This window comes from Bactrocera latifrons, unplaced genomic scaffold (genome assembly GCF_001853355.1).
Source record: "Bactrocera latifrons isolate USDA-ARS-PBARC rearing strain unplaced genomic scaffold, ASM185335v1 scaffold_22, whole genome shotgun sequence".
Taxonomy (NCBI): domain Eukaryota; kingdom Metazoa; phylum Arthropoda; class Insecta; order Diptera; family Tephritidae; genus Bactrocera; species Bactrocera latifrons.
This window is the reverse complement of record NW_017535741.1, coordinates 54,328-70,131: the sequence shown is the minus strand read 5'-3', so window position 1 is coordinate 70,131 and position 15,804 is coordinate 54,328. Positions and strand designations below refer to the sequence as shown.

Sequence of the window (15,804 nt, the reverse complement as noted above, 5' to 3'; positions counted from 1 at the left end):
TTTTTTGTATTTGTTATTTTATTATTATGTGTACTTTTTTTGATTGATTTTGTCAGCAATTATCTAATTGACATACATATATGCAGCTCGTCTTTATGAACCAATTAAAGCAATTGTGCTCAGATTCATTCACCATAAAACGCCTCATTGTATGGCCTTTCAGCAATATCAATGAGGTGTGCACTATAGACTATATGGTACAAATGGATGTTTTTGTGTATTTTTTATGAAATGTGCTATTATGCGCACGAAATTGAAACTTGCTATAGAAATTGGGAAAAACGTACAAAAATTGATTTAAATCCCAAATGGTTACTACGCATAAAGCCCACACTATATAAATTAAAATCGCAACAATGGCGTTTTAAAATTCGCAAATTTTTTGAAACTAATTGCGCAAAACACACCCACACATAAACAGAAAAATTGTCAAAAAAATTGTGGTCGATTGTTAAGTTTCTATTTTTTTCGGATGTCCACCTGAAATTCGGCACTTAAGCCGCGAAATATATACGAACTTGTTTACATTTGTATTTGCGTATGCGGGTTTTCAGCTGGCAATGACGTCATGCCGGTAGTGGCGTGTAGTGCGGTTGTGCCGGTCTCGCGCTGCCCAAAACAGGTCTCAACGCTTTATCCACTCCACAGTGTGTCGATGGCATTGCAAAATATTATTTATATATACTTGTACATATGTATATTGTTACATATATAAATATAATAAGTATGCATATTAGTTTTGCATACAAAAATCATTAATCCAGTTCGCTAGCTTGTTGTTTGCTTTCGTCTTTGCGCCTCGCATTAGTCTCAGAGCTGCATTTACAAGTCTTAAATTACTCTTTTCTGATTTATTTGACTGCCAAATGACGTCACGCCTTACTGTTTTCAATATTTTGTTTGAATGAAGAAAAAATTGTTGTTTTTGCGCTAAATTATGATGACTATATGTACTTGTTGTTTTTGCCATGTAATTTGAGTCGTTAGTGTTTGACGTGCTGGTAAACACTTCAATGTGCGCCATGTTTGTTGTTGTTTTTGCATATGTACACACGATATATTTGCTTGTACACCTATTTAGCGTGTTGGCGATTTTTTTATTAACTCGAATTACTTTTTCTTTTTCATTAGCGTTGACGCGGATGACTCATTTTGTATTTCTGCTACGGTGTCGTTATTATTATGATTGACACTGTCGTGTATTTGCTTGTTTTGATTTGTTCTGTTCGTGTAAATTCGTTTTCTTTGTTTGTTGTTTAGTCTATTTGTGTATCCAATAAGGCAAATTGAAGGTGGACTTCTGACACATGAAAAATAAGAGGAGATTTAATAAATATTTGGTTTTGTTGCCAAAATGAAATAATTTTGAAATTGCACTCATCAGTGCACAGACCATTTGTATGAACTTGTGGTTGTATGGGTATATACATACATACATATGTACCTCTGTTTTTATTTTTAGTCACCGTGATATGCGTGACTTAATTGCCGTAGACAATTTGTTGAACCTCTTGGACCGTGAATATTTATTATATTTATTTTTGTATGCATTTCGATAAAAAGTGTTACATATATATTTTTTTAATTTTCTCTATGGAATAATGGATTAACTGATTTTTGGAACTTTTTCTGTAGAATATTGGAAAACCCAATTTTAATATACTCGTACGCTCAATGTGATATTGGAAAATTTTTTTTGTTTTATGTTCAGAAATCGCTGTACAATTGATTTCTACTATAAATGGCCGAAATAACCGCTTCCCGAAAATTCACACCTTCGAGCTACTTCCGCTCTTTTGAAAAAGTCAAGGCTTGGTAAAAGTTTTAACTAATTTATACCTTCCTTGCTATTATGAAAGAGTGGCAGAGACAGATCCGTTCATGTGAGGAACACAATGCTCGCGACAGACTGCAGCAGCACGACAGTGAACTGAAAACGGCGTTGTGAATCCTACTACATGAACGTTTGTGAGAGGGCAGCAACATAACAATGGCCGGCATGTACACAAAACAACACAGTTGTAAATTTTGCATGTACACAATTTCGTTGTGGCCATACTAATACCTTGCACTTCAATGAAATTTTAATATTTTGTTCAAAGTGATACTTTTTAAGCAAAATATAAGTAAATAGGTAAATTTATTTGTTTTAAATTATCAATTGTTATTATAAATGATGTAACAGAGCTATTTTATGCTTTTATTTGTAAAACAACGTCGGGTTTGTTAGAGCTTTGAGTAATATTACATTTTATATATTAGTGGCATCACCATTCTACCTCATCTCTCTATCTTCCATTCTATTGTCAACTCTACTGTCGTCCTACTGTCGTTGGCAAATATAGGATAAAATTGAAGTTAGCGAGAACAACTATCGGCCTGCAGTCGTGTAGTCGTGCAGCTGTCAAAATAGGTCCGTCCTTAAGAACGTGTGTATTTTAATATTTGACAGATGTCGTTTGCAGTCTGTCGCGAGCATTGTATTCCACACATCATTCTTCACCTTTCATTTGACACATTAACACTTACACAGCACCCTGGATGGGTACCGGGGCAAAACGAAATCTTCACTATCTCTTTATTTGAAGTTCTATTTCTCATTTGTCAAAGATTTTGTCTTGTTTGTAAAAAAAAATTACTTTTAAAACTTAAATATGTAAATTTTTAAACCAAAACTATGGAAATTAGAAAACTGATAAATCCATGCTTTATGACTACTCAGTAGTAATTTGATATAATTTTAGTTATTAATTTTAATTTTTCTTTATACGATCTTTTTCATTCTCATTCTTCATTTTACTGAAGTTTACGTACACTTTTCTGTCTTTTTCAGCAGGGCTTTGGTTTCGAACCGGACATGGACATGGATATGGATATGGACATGTTTCCACGCAGTCGCTTGGGCCGCATGCACGACCCGTTCAGTGGCTTCAACAACTCACGTAAGCACAACAAAATAACGATAATTTTGTAAAATTTGTGCTGATTAAAGTTTCTCTTTCCTCTTTAATGGCACTATAGATTTTGGTTTTCCCCAATTTAACTCGCTTGGTCGTCGTCGTGCTGCCGATCACATGGGCCGTGATGATGACTTCTTTAATCGCCTGCCTTCGGAATTTCGTCAATATATACCGGACGGTTTTGGTCATAGACGTGACGAAAGCGCCACATTGCCACGCCGACACAGCTCTCAGCATTCACAACAAGTGCCAGTACAGGGTGGCGGACCCGCCTACTATCAATCATACGTACCTTCTTCACCACCTAATGGCGTTGGCGTACCACAGTCGCCATCGAAGAAACTCTGCGACGCCGCCATACAAACTGAAGATCCCACTGTTCGCATGGATGGCGATCAGGTGGACAGCGCTGCACCACAAGCTTATGCTGATAATCTACAACAACATGGGCTACGTAACACAGTAGATATGGGTGTGAAGTCAGCTCTGGAGTCGGAACAAGGTATACGTGCGCATTCAGCACCACCACAAGAACAACAACAGCAACAGGTGCCAGTGAATGGTAAGCGCCAGACCCCGCCACCACAGGCCGGACACTCACAATTCGGCACACAGACTAGTCCACATGTGCAGACTGGCGCCAATGCCGGTCAGCAACCGCAGTACCATAAGGCCTATTACCCGCCACAACAACAACCGCATCCGCAGCAACGACAACAGACACCACCACCGCCACAAACCCCGGGTGGCAGCTATGTGCGCACTATACCGATCTTTGTGGAGGGTCGTTCTGAACCGATCATTAACGCACACAAGGAAATACCAAATCAAAATAGTGCGCCCGGTCACGCACAGGCTACAGCTAGTGCATCAGCTCGAGCATTTGTGCCACCACAACAACAGCAGCAACAGTACCAACCACAAGCACAGCAACAACAACAGCCGCAACACCGTCCAACTCCAATAAATACTCAGCAGCAGCCGCCTCAACAGGGGGCAGCCGCAGGTGGAATGCCACCACAAACTCCACATACGCTAGACTCAATCAGCAAAATCCAAGACATTCAACGCGATGTCCTCGATCTCATGGCGAAAGTGGAGAATTTCAAGGGCACGCGTCAAGACAAAGAGTACGTCTATCTTGACGAGATGTTGACACGTAACCTACTTAAGTTGGACACAATCGATACAAACGGCAAGGACAGCATACGTCTAGCGCGTAAGGAGGCCATTAAATGCATACAGGCATCCATCAATGTGCTCGAAGCGAAAGCAAACGAGAACACTAAAGCTGCACAACAGGCTACAGAAGATGGCGAAGCCGCTGAGCAGTCCGTGTCAAGCGGTGCCGCTGAACCAATGCAGACCGAAGAGGCTGCGACACGCAAGAGCGCTTCAAAAGAGAAAGTTGCAGAGGTCGCTACTGAAGCTGCAGAGGCGCCTGCGGCTGAGCCCGAACCAGCTGATGCAAAGCAAATTCAAGCGCCCATACCATTGCCACCGCCAGAAGGCATGCAAGTCGAACAGTCAGCAAGCGCTAGTGATGTGAAGAGTGCGGATGCTGCAGAGGCGAGCAGCAAGGAAGCAGTGGCCAGTGGCGATGTCCCAGCTGCGGAAGCCGCCGCAACCGAAGTGTCGTCGAAGGCTGAGGCGGAGTCGAGCAAATGATGATTGCAACAGCGCAGCTCATCAGGCGCCGTGAGCTCCTCTTCCTACTCAGCCTCATTTTCAAAGCGTTTACATAGCATCACCAAACGAAAGTCCTAAAAAACTTAGTTTCATACATCTAAATAAATGTAAAATTCGTTGTGTTAGAAATTTAACGAAAATTTAAGAAAAAAATATATACTTATATACGTTTTTATTTTATGCCACAAATTATTTTAGAAAATGTTGAAAGGAATGCTGCGCAGTGCTTTAGGCAAAAACAAAATATGTTTCGTAAGTTTAAGTGAGATGTTTATCGAGCGCTAGTATACCACACCAGTCCTGCTTCGGAGCCGAAGCGATCAACTCGGCAGGCACTGCGTTCATTGGACGAAAAGTAATAATAATAAATAAGAATAAAAATATTTAAAATATACGGTTTTTTTCGTTTTTCATATTATTCTGTTATGATATAATCTAAGTCTTAAATTAAGGTCTTAAAGTAAACAACATATATTTTTGTGATCGATCATAGAATATTTTGTCATCGAAAGTTGCTGTTCTTATTAGATTCTTAGATTTTTGCTGATGATGGCGAAAAAAACATAATGATTTGAGTATAACGATTATAGTCACAAAATTGTAGCAAATAGTTTGATATTTATTATTTTTTTCTAATCGAAAGGAAAGAAAAAAATATCGATAAAATATATTACAAAACGGTATTGAGACAATTAATCACAATCGATATATTGTAAATCCCGCAAATCCTGATAAGTGAGGGGAATTACATAGACTTTTTTTATTGCGGAGATTTTCTGGCAAACAAAAAATATGGACACTATGCTCAGAAATCAATTTATGAGAACGAGCCGTTGCACCAATATACATATAATCAACAGTAGATTATTTTAAAGAGTTTTAAAACAATGTATTTTCAAATGCAAAAGAAATTTAAAGATGGAAATCAAAACAAATATACCTTTAAACAATAGCTTACATCATCATATTCTTGCAATCTGAGTCGAAATTGTAAAGCGACGATCGAGACAGGGCTTTTTTACCTGGGATCATTGCAATTTTTACTCCGCAGCAAATCAGCAGTGCAGAGGGCTTTACTTCATTTTAAGTCGCTTCGTTCGCCTCTTCCATTTTATGGTGTTTGAAGCTCGGTCGTATCCGGTCTTATTTGTTTAAATTGAGTTTAAAATACCTGATGATTTTCCTATTGAATTGGATTAGATTTTGAGCGGATTTTCGTTTCGAGCTTTTGAGTTTCCGTTTCTGTGGTCGTAAGCTAACATATTCAGCAATTAGTTTGTTGAATGGTATTTTGGCGACCCGACAGGCATAGTGAGTTCAGTGGAATCATCCGACTTATGTCCACTTTAGTTAAACCTAGGGCGTACTTACCATTTAGCATAAAACGTTGACAACAGGCACCAGTTTATTCAATAGCATACAATAATCCCAACTGACCATTGAATTACAAGACCAAATATTATATTACAGTACAGTTGATTTTTTATTTCACTTGAAATCTGATACATTATTACACATTCTTTACAAATTCTGAGAGAGCTGATATACTTATATGTATATAATATTAAATAGAATATTCGATTGGTTTTGATGGTTAGTAATTTTCTCCAATTCCTATTGCTCTCAAATGTAGTAATTTTTTTATGAAACTCTCTGTGGAGTTCAAGTTTTCAAATAATATACCAAATGCCATGATAGTAGGATTTTCAATAGCTTAAATCTTTCGCGATTCCGATAACGGCAATTTATAACGGAATCATGAGTCCTTGGAAATGTTTTCAGAACGATTCATTTATCAAAACTAACGAGTTTTTTGCAGATTATATTAGAACCTATCGTATAACAACCACAAATAATTACTGGACTATCTTAATAGTTCTGTATGTTTCTTTCATGATATACTGGTATGATATCGTATACAACAGCCAATTCACCCTTAAATGTAATGCCTAAGTTGCTTGTCCGAGAGATTGTTAGAATTTTTTGTTCTTACCGTTAATCCTCATTTTGAATATCGAATTAAACGTCAAGGATTTATATAGTATATACACATATACATCCATCATAAGATGACATACATATGTATGTGGAATAACACTTCGTTTCCAATTATAAACTTCGAAAGACTCGTCTTTGTCAGCTGGGTGTTCCGCATAAGTAACATAAAAATACATGCATATGTCACTTATTTTTTGGTAGAAAACTTAATATTAAGTACCGTTATTTTATATTATTACATGTAATCATTAGAAAATAGTATTTTGTTGCTAATACAAGGAAAGGAAATATGTAATGAAGATTCTTGCACTAAATATACAAATCTTAATACTAAAAATTAAAAATACTAAAAAACAGTATACGATCAAATATTATAGAAAAATGGAAAAAAAAATTAAACAAAATATTATGTTAATAAACAGCAAACATTAACACATGGTGCCTAAGCAATTACAGAAGAGAGGTGTAATAAAGTTTACCTCAATTTCATATAAAAGAAATTATCATAAAAGAAAACTCAACTTAAATAAAATACTAAAAATTCACAAAATTAGAACGATAAATTGGGAAAGATACATAAAATTAAATATAATTATGTTTTAACTTCTTCAAAGTACACTTTTGCGAAAAATTTACAGTAAAGTTTGAAATAAGCGAAACACTGACTTCGTAAAAAAAAAACGAAATCATGATTGTTTGTAAATAAATAATATATTTATCATATTAGTGTGCCTATGATTTCTTGGTTCAAAAACTTGTTTTAGTCCACTATACTACTTCCGCCACTTTTCTGTTATTAATTTTTTTTTTGTGTCCAAATGGTAAGTTTATACAAAGTGCTACTAATATTTAATTCTACATGTAATAATCAAAACGAATTCCACTTCTTCTTATTCTTTATTGGCGTAGACATCGCTTACGGGAGTTTACAAATTCGCGCCAGTCATTCTTCCATTTCGCTTTTTGCGCCAATCGGAGATTCCAAAGTCATTCGTTTGCTTTCCCCGGCGGGTATTGCGTCGAATACTTTCACAGCTGGAGTGTTTTCGTCCATTCGAACAACATAACCTAGTCAGCGTAGGCGCTGCCTTTTAATTCACTGAACTATGCAAATGTCGTCGAATTTCTCATATAGATCATCGTTCCACCGAATGCGATATTCACGGTGGTCAATGCGTAAAGGACCATGAATCTTCTGCAGAACTTTTGATGAGATGTAGAATGTGGTCTTTGTTCTCCGAAAGAGGATTTTACTTCTCAATTGTCTACTCAGTCCGAAGTAGCATTTGTTGGCAAGAGTTATTCTGTGTTGGATTTCGAGGTTGACGTTGTTATTGATGTTAATGCTGGTTCTGAAATAGACGAAATTATCTACGACTTCGAAGTTCTGACTGTCAACAGTGATATGGGAGCCAAGTCGCGAGTGCAACGACTGTTTGTTTGATGACGAATGATATTTCGTCTTGTCCTCGACCAGGCCCATACGATTCGCTTCCTTATCCAGTCTGGATATCGCGTACGACAGCAGCTATACACACTTATAGAAAATGGTACCTTCTCTATTCAGCTCAGAATTATTTTCTCCAGAAGTTGATTTTGTCTTTCCAAAGTATTTGAAAATCAAAGATATCTCCTTTACGGAAATAATACAATACCAATGCATCAATTTAAATTTCGTCCGAAACATGGCACAATAGAGCAAGTAAATAGAATTACTAACGAAATAAGGAAAGCATTTGAGCACAGGGAGTACTTTTCAGCAATATTTTTAGATGTAGCTCAGGCGTTTGATAAGGTAAGGCACGAAGGTCTTTTATATAAGATTAAAAAAAGTTTACCTTTAGAATTGTATAAAACATTGAAGTCTTATTTAAATAATAGACAATTTATGGTGAAAGTATTAGATTATATCATATCGAATGAAAGACAGATTAGGGCTGGTGAACCACAGGGCACCGTTTTAGGCCCAACTCTATACATCATATATACAGCACATCTTCCAACAGCTAACAATGTATTAACTTCAACTTTTGCGGATGCCACAGATTTAGTCAGCCATAACACACACATAACACATACGGAGGCTGCTATACATATATATTTCTGCCCTAGGCAACACTAAGTTTTGCCAGGTGCAACCTGACATTTCCATTGGAAAGTTTGACATTTTTTAGCATAACATCACTCAGAACGTTTTGTTATTTAATCGTGAATTGTTTTATTTACAGGGAATCAAAATATTCATCTCGGCCAAAAAATGGAATTAACTCGTGAACATTTTCGTACTGACACATTTTGGCATCAAGAATATTAGCGGAGCATTTAAGTCCTGTCGAAGAATGACTAGCGAACTGGCATATAAATGTGAATGAACAGAAGTGAAAGCATGTTCGCTTAGACCAAAAATGTGCCTGGCAGTAAAAATAAACAATATTTCAGTACCCCAAGTGAACAAAGTAACATATCTTGGTATTCACTTAGATAGAAAGCATGCATGGATGTATGGCATTCAAATGTGCAACTAATAATGATATAATACAAAGGTTCCAATCGAAAATGCTTCACCGTCGTACATGCGTAACGAAAATATCGATAAAGACCTTGGTTTTCCAATGGCAAAGAAAGAAGTAGAAGATAGCATAATAAAATATATATCTAAACTACGAGATCACCCAAAACCCTTGGCTAATGCTTTGGTACATTCCTGCGATCAAACACGCCTTAAAAGAAGAGATAGGCCTGCGTATTAAGGAAAAACGTATCAACGAAACAGTTGAATCACTTGCTTGAGCCTGTCTAGTTTTAAAACAGTTTTAAGATTTTATAACTTATTGTTAGGCTTAAAAAAAGCAGATCCAATAAATAAAATAATATTGAAAAATAAGAAGTAGATTGAAGAAGTCGCACTATAGGGAGTCACCTTGTCCGATACCTGGTTTGGTATCAAACGGCCCACCAAGATCCTGACGGAACTTTTGGTATTCCTTTCCATGCTGTTAAAAGTAGCTTGGACTGGACTTTTCGAAGATTTGGCACATAGTGAATATTTGGTTAGCTGTTGGTTTCCCAGGCCTGAAGCCATATGATAAGGTTCAATTAGTTTATTTAGGAGATTTATCCCACGATAGTTGGCGCAGATTGTGGAGTTTCCCTTTTTTCGATTGGGCAGAGCCTACATAAATTCCAATCTTCAGGCATGCTTTCGTCCGACCATGTTTTACAAAGAAGCTGATCCATACTCCTTATCACTCCTTCGCAGCCGCAACGTCCGCTCCATCATCATCGATTGGAGAATTGGGTTCGCCTTCTCCTGGCGTTGTTCTTTCACTGCCATTCAGCAGGCTAGAAAAGTGTTCACTCCATAATTTTAGTATGATGTATGGGCATCGGTCACTAGATCACCTTTAGGGGTTCTACAAGAGTATGTTCCGGTCATGAAATCTTCTGTTAGCCGCCTCATTTTTAGAATTTAGAATTTTCGAACATTACCCCTGTCGGCCAGCTTGTTAATCTCTTCCTACTCAAGCATTTCGGCCTCTTTCTTTTTTTGTCTGCAAGTGCGTCTCGCTTCCCTCTTCAACTTCCGGTATCTACCCCATCCCGCACGTGTTGTGGTCGATCGTAACGTTTCGAGGTAGGCAATCTGTTTTCTCTCCAAAAAAGGTCCATATAATTAAAAATTTTATAGATGATAAGTATTAAAAAATCTATGAAATTTCCATACAGCCTTACTTAAAAAACCGAATATCTCGAGAAATATTAATGATACCGATTTGACATTTACGAGATATATACAAAAAATGCGAAATTCATGCAAAAATCAGGTTTAGACCCCATACTACCTCGCCTTTGTGAGTTTCCACTTTGTAGCAATGGGCATTTTTGTAGAGTGTTCAATTCTGAGGAATATGTGTCTAAAGTCAAAACGATGCCATAAAATGCCTCTGAGCTATAGAAATTTAAAGATAAAAAATCACGATTGTCGTGTATTTTCAATGGAAATTTTTTACAAACCTTGGTCCATTCCTTAATGTTAATATTAAGGGCTCAAATTTTCAAGGTATTTCCAAGGAAATTTCATGACAGGATTGAAAAAAATAATAGGTTAAAAACACCCAAATATAAACTATATGTCAATAATTCACTGCTCTGAGAGTTTCATTATTCCAGATATCTATACTGGATTACTATTCAACATCGTTATACCTCGATTAAACAGGTGATTGTATGTTGAGGTATCAGTAGCCGGAATGCTGAATGAAAATGTCTAAAATTTTGGGAAGTTTATAGACTTACGTCTTGTAAAGCCCCAGTATTTTTACGCAAACTGTATGAATCATCTTTGGCATTCACTCATTGGTATCAAGGGCTCACATTATTCGTGATTTTAGTGGTAGACAAGGCATTAAAAGAAAAAAAAAAAGTCGCAGTGAACTGTTAAGTTAAATTGATTTCTTTCATGAATAATTCCTGGATGAACACTGAATGAAATGAAACCCTTTTTCCGACCATTAAAATATAAGTATTACCGCCTCTTGGAAGATATTTTAAGGTTACTAAAGATAAAATTATTAATATTAAAATAAGTGATCAGAAATATAGACATTTCTCTTACAAATGATAATGATTTTACTCGAGACATACCTCAGGACTGAACAAAAGACAAGCGTTATCAAATATTCCTTACCACTGATGGGGGGAAATAATTGATAGTCAAGTCTTGTTCTGTGAGAACTATTTCATTCTACGAGAAGGGTTTCATTCTTCAAGAACTGTTTTAGTCTGATTGAATTTAGCGTTTTGACGTATTTTAAGAACTATCTTAACTATCTTAATATATGTGAATGTTTGTATGTTCATATGTATGTAGCACATTGTTTATGCTACATAGTATGGGGTTGCTTTGAAGTGCACATGCACATTTGTATTCAATTGCCTAAATGCATATCTTAGGTCAGTATCCCTGCCAACTATCAGCGGGTAAAAAACCAGGTTATCAGTGGGTAAACATGTGAGTAGTTTGCCATGAAGATTCTATCCTCACACGTACGTATACATGTGATTATACATCACTGTTGCGCCCATTCAGCAGTGTCATATAGAAAGTATATCTGTCCTGCTCTAATATCCCCAATCGACGGTTGATTCAGGGTTGCATTTTTTAATTCCTACTATACAAATTTCTTAAAATTTCGAACTAATACAATGTTCAAACCGAAAATTGAAAAGATTAGATTACATTCAAGCATTCCATAACCCAACAGTGTTCTCACTGCCGTTAGAAAGATCAAAAAACAGCTGTTATTGTCATTCAAGAATTTTGAAATAAAAACGTAATTTTTTAAATATTTTCCATATAATAGAAATAATGGATGCATTTTTTCATTTGTTTAGTCGATTTTCAGGTGAAATTAATTTTTTGCTTTAAAAAAATTTGTTTGTTTACATTTTTTACCCTTTGTAGTGTCTAAATCAGCTGTGATAATGTAATAGATTTTCAATGCTGTCAAGTAAATTGCGCAAAATCAGAGTCGCACAGAGCGATTTAGCGTGGATCAGTTTCAAATCATTTCGATGAAGTGATTTTGAACTGTCATTTTTGTATGGCGAAATCTTAATACATTTATAAGATTAGTGGGATAAACCACACAACAGCCGAAATCGTGTGATTAAGTGTCGGTCTGAACATGGTATAAGCCTGTCTCTTATACACATCTAGATGTGTATAAGAGACAGGATAACATTATTTATATAATATATTTAATTAAAAAATAATAATTTCATCTGGAAAAAGATTTATTAAAGAAAAGAATTATTAATAGCTGAAAATAAAAAGTGAAAAAAAAATTATAAAAGACAAATACCTGAAAATATAATAAAGGTTATTAAAACCTGAAAATAAATAATAATTACATTGAATTTGTAATATCTAAAAGAAGAAGAAAGATTAATTGTATAAGATGATAATAATACCTGAAAGAAAGGATTAATATTATCTGAAAAAATAAAATATATTAAATACAAATAGAATATACTCTGAAAGCAAAGATTAATTAAATAAAAATAAAAACATCTGAAAGAAAAGATAAATATTATTTGATCATTTAAAATATAAAACAAACTTTTTTTCACATATCCGCCTTAAACGCATAAAATACATAAGTACATATGCAAATATTTATTTGTGTATTATATTAGACGGTGCAGTCCAATTTCTAAATACACACACTTTTTTCACATACTTACTAAGCAATTGATATTTGCTGCTTCTGATGATATTGCTGCAGCTGCTATTTCCAATGCTGTAAAAACAAATGAAGTAATTATTTGCAAATTATTAAAAAAAGAATGAAATTCACTTACTTACTTTCTTGTTGTACGAGCCTCCTTTACGATGGTACGATCACGACCGACATGCGTCTTTCAATCGTTTTTTTTATCACCCTTTTTGGGATTTTCTTTTGGCACTATTGACAATTATGTTTTCTCCTTCGCACTCATTCAAATAAATCAAGAAATGAAAGAAACTTTTTAGTGTATAGAGAAAAAACGTGTAGTTGTAAAGAAATATTTGAAACAAGCGCGTAGCCGTGGTTGGTACTGCCTCAACATTGGTGAAAATAAGCCTGTTCAATATATTTGAACATATTGCCGAGGGAAAAAGTAATTATTCAATAACAGTTGACTGTATGTATTTTAATACTCTCACAACAAAGTTGCTAAAGAGAGTATTATAGTTTTGTTCACATAACGGTTGTTTGTAAGTCCTAAAACTAAAAGAGTCAGATATAGGGTTATATATACCAAACTGATCAGGGTGATGAGTAGAGTTGAAATCCGGATGTCTGTCTGTCCGTCCGTCCGTGCAAGCTGTAACTTGAGTAAAAATTGAAATATCACGGTTAAGTTCGAAGATGGGCAATATCGGCCCACTGCCACGTCCACAAAATGGTGAAAACCGAAAACCTATAAAGTGTCATAACTAAGCGATAAATAAAGATATTAAAGTTAAATTTGGCACAAAGGATCGCACTAGGGAGTGGCATATTTGGACGTAATTTTTTTGGAAAAGTGGGCGTGGCCCCTCCCCTACTAAGTTTTTTGTACATATCTCGGAAACTACTATAGCTATGTCAACCAAACTTTATAGAGTCGTTTCCTTCAGGCATTTCCACATACAATTCAAAAATGGAAGAAATCGGATAATAACCACGCCCACCTTCCATACAAAGTATATGTTGAAAATCACTAAAAGTGCGTTAACCAACTAACAAAAAACGTCAGAAACACTAAATTTTACGGTAAAAATGGCAGAAGGAAGCTGCACGCAGGCTTTGTTTTTAAAATGAAAATATGCGTGGCGTCGCCCACTTATGAACCAAAAACCATATATAATGAAATTCGGTACGTAATATTTTCTTAACACCCTGATGACATGTACGAAATATGGGTTAAATCGGTTCACAATCACGCCTTCTTCCAAAATAACGCTATTTTGAATTCCATCTGATGCCTTCTCTGTATAATATATCCATTGGGAACCAATGATGATAACGAAATAAAACTTTACACAAATGCGGTATTTGATGCGAGAGTATAAAATGTTCGGTGACACCCGAACTTATCCCTTCCTTACTTGGTAAAATAGTGAGAATTACATAGTTTCATATCTTGTTGAATATTCTTAAGTATAATAACAGTAATATATTTATGCATACTGTCCTTGGTATCAACGTACATATTAATTTTCGAATAGGACCATAAAGACGCAATAGTTTATTTAATCAAATTAGTAAATGGATTTATTTCTTGGTTGGCGATAGCCGAAGCTGTCGAAGGTTTCAATTCTTTCTAACATAACTTGGAAATACCGATTTATTTGAAAACATTTAACATTTTAATTTCCTTCTTTTTCCAATTACGTAATATTAAAGAATGCTAATTGTTTAAATTAGCAATCATCAACTCAGCTATATCTTTAAAGACATGGGACTGCAGTGGTCTGGTAAAAGAAGGCGATATTGGTATTAAATTTTTCTGAAAGGACACCGCCTCTCACTCGATAATCTAACTTGGAGCAGAAAACTAAAAGCATTAAAAAAACCACAGAACGACAGAGTGGTCAATTTAAGGACCTGACAACAAAATAAAACATAAATTTTAGCAAAATTTGATCTTCCTATTGAGTATTTGGGTGCCCAATTTATTGGGAAGGATGCACCACTTTATTTTTAGTTCAATAAGCACCCACTGATTAGGTAACGGAAAACACATTACTTTATATGAGGTACTAAACACTTTAGGTTTAACTTTATTGAATGTTAATGAAAACACAGATGTAAAGTTGACTGCACATGGTAACGGCGACCATATCACGCAGGACTGCTGGGAATCGAATTGTATCGCGTAGCGCACAGGATAGGCAGCGAGCAGGAACCGTGTGGTGACGACTTGTTATCGAAAAATTGCAACACGCGGAATGGATGTCGAAAAAAGAATGCGTATACTGTAATTTTGTCCGTCCTTTTTGTTTTTGGGGTTGGTGTATAGGTGTGGCGAGTTGTGTTGGCGTTGTGTTTGATGTATAAGTATGATGTATTGTGCAATGTTTCCTTTAAATACCTATTGAAAACATCGGTTTCCTTTTAAACTCATCACCAAGCGAAATCAGCACCCTTAACAAAAGTCATAAGTACGCAACGTTACTCGTCGGTCTTCTCGGTCCTGATGGTACAAAAATAGGAATCAAGGTTAAGTAGAAACTTTGGCGGTGGAAGTATCTTTTTCTCTTAATGGAAGATCAAAAATATCTTAAGCTCCAACCAAAATGAACAGCGAAATTTACATACATAGATATATTGGAAACAAGTTATCCAACAGAATAACGCCGCTATCTACTTTCAAGGGAATAAATAGAGTATTAATTATGTAAAAATAAGAAAGAACTGAGGCTTGGAAAGGTTGAAGAAACGCCGCGACATCCGAAAATAAAAGGAGAATAATTTTATATACTACAAAATAGACTAACGGTTTTTAATTTCACCTTTAGTTTTCAATTTTAATTTATCTAAACAAATCTATTATATTCTAGTATTCAGAAATTTTCAGACTTTACCTAGCTACGACCAATAACTGTTGATACCTACTTATACTACAA

At 35.5% G+C, this 15,804-nt stretch overlaps 1 protein-coding gene across 3 annotated transcripts in view; it reads left to right on the top strand.

Annotated features, from left to right (window-relative positions):
* The window catches only part of LOC108968555 (BAG domain-containing protein Samui), a 24,137-nt gene extending 19,094 nt beyond the window's left edge, over positions 1-5,043 (top strand). For 2 of the 3 annotated variants that reach the window (XM_018932671.1, XM_018932673.1), the window contains exons 2-3: positions 2,834-2,942; positions 3,022-5,043. In XM_018932671.1, the coding sequence (XP_018788216.1) occupies positions 2,834-2,942; positions 3,022-4,628 (1,716 nt within the window). In that variant the 3' untranslated portion in view covers positions 4,629-5,043. The remainder of the gene's footprint in view (positions 1-2,833; positions 2,943-3,021) is intronic. The other variant, XM_018932672.1, reaches the window with a different exon arrangement.
* The last annotated feature ends 10,761 nt before the right edge of the window (positions 5,044-15,804 follow it).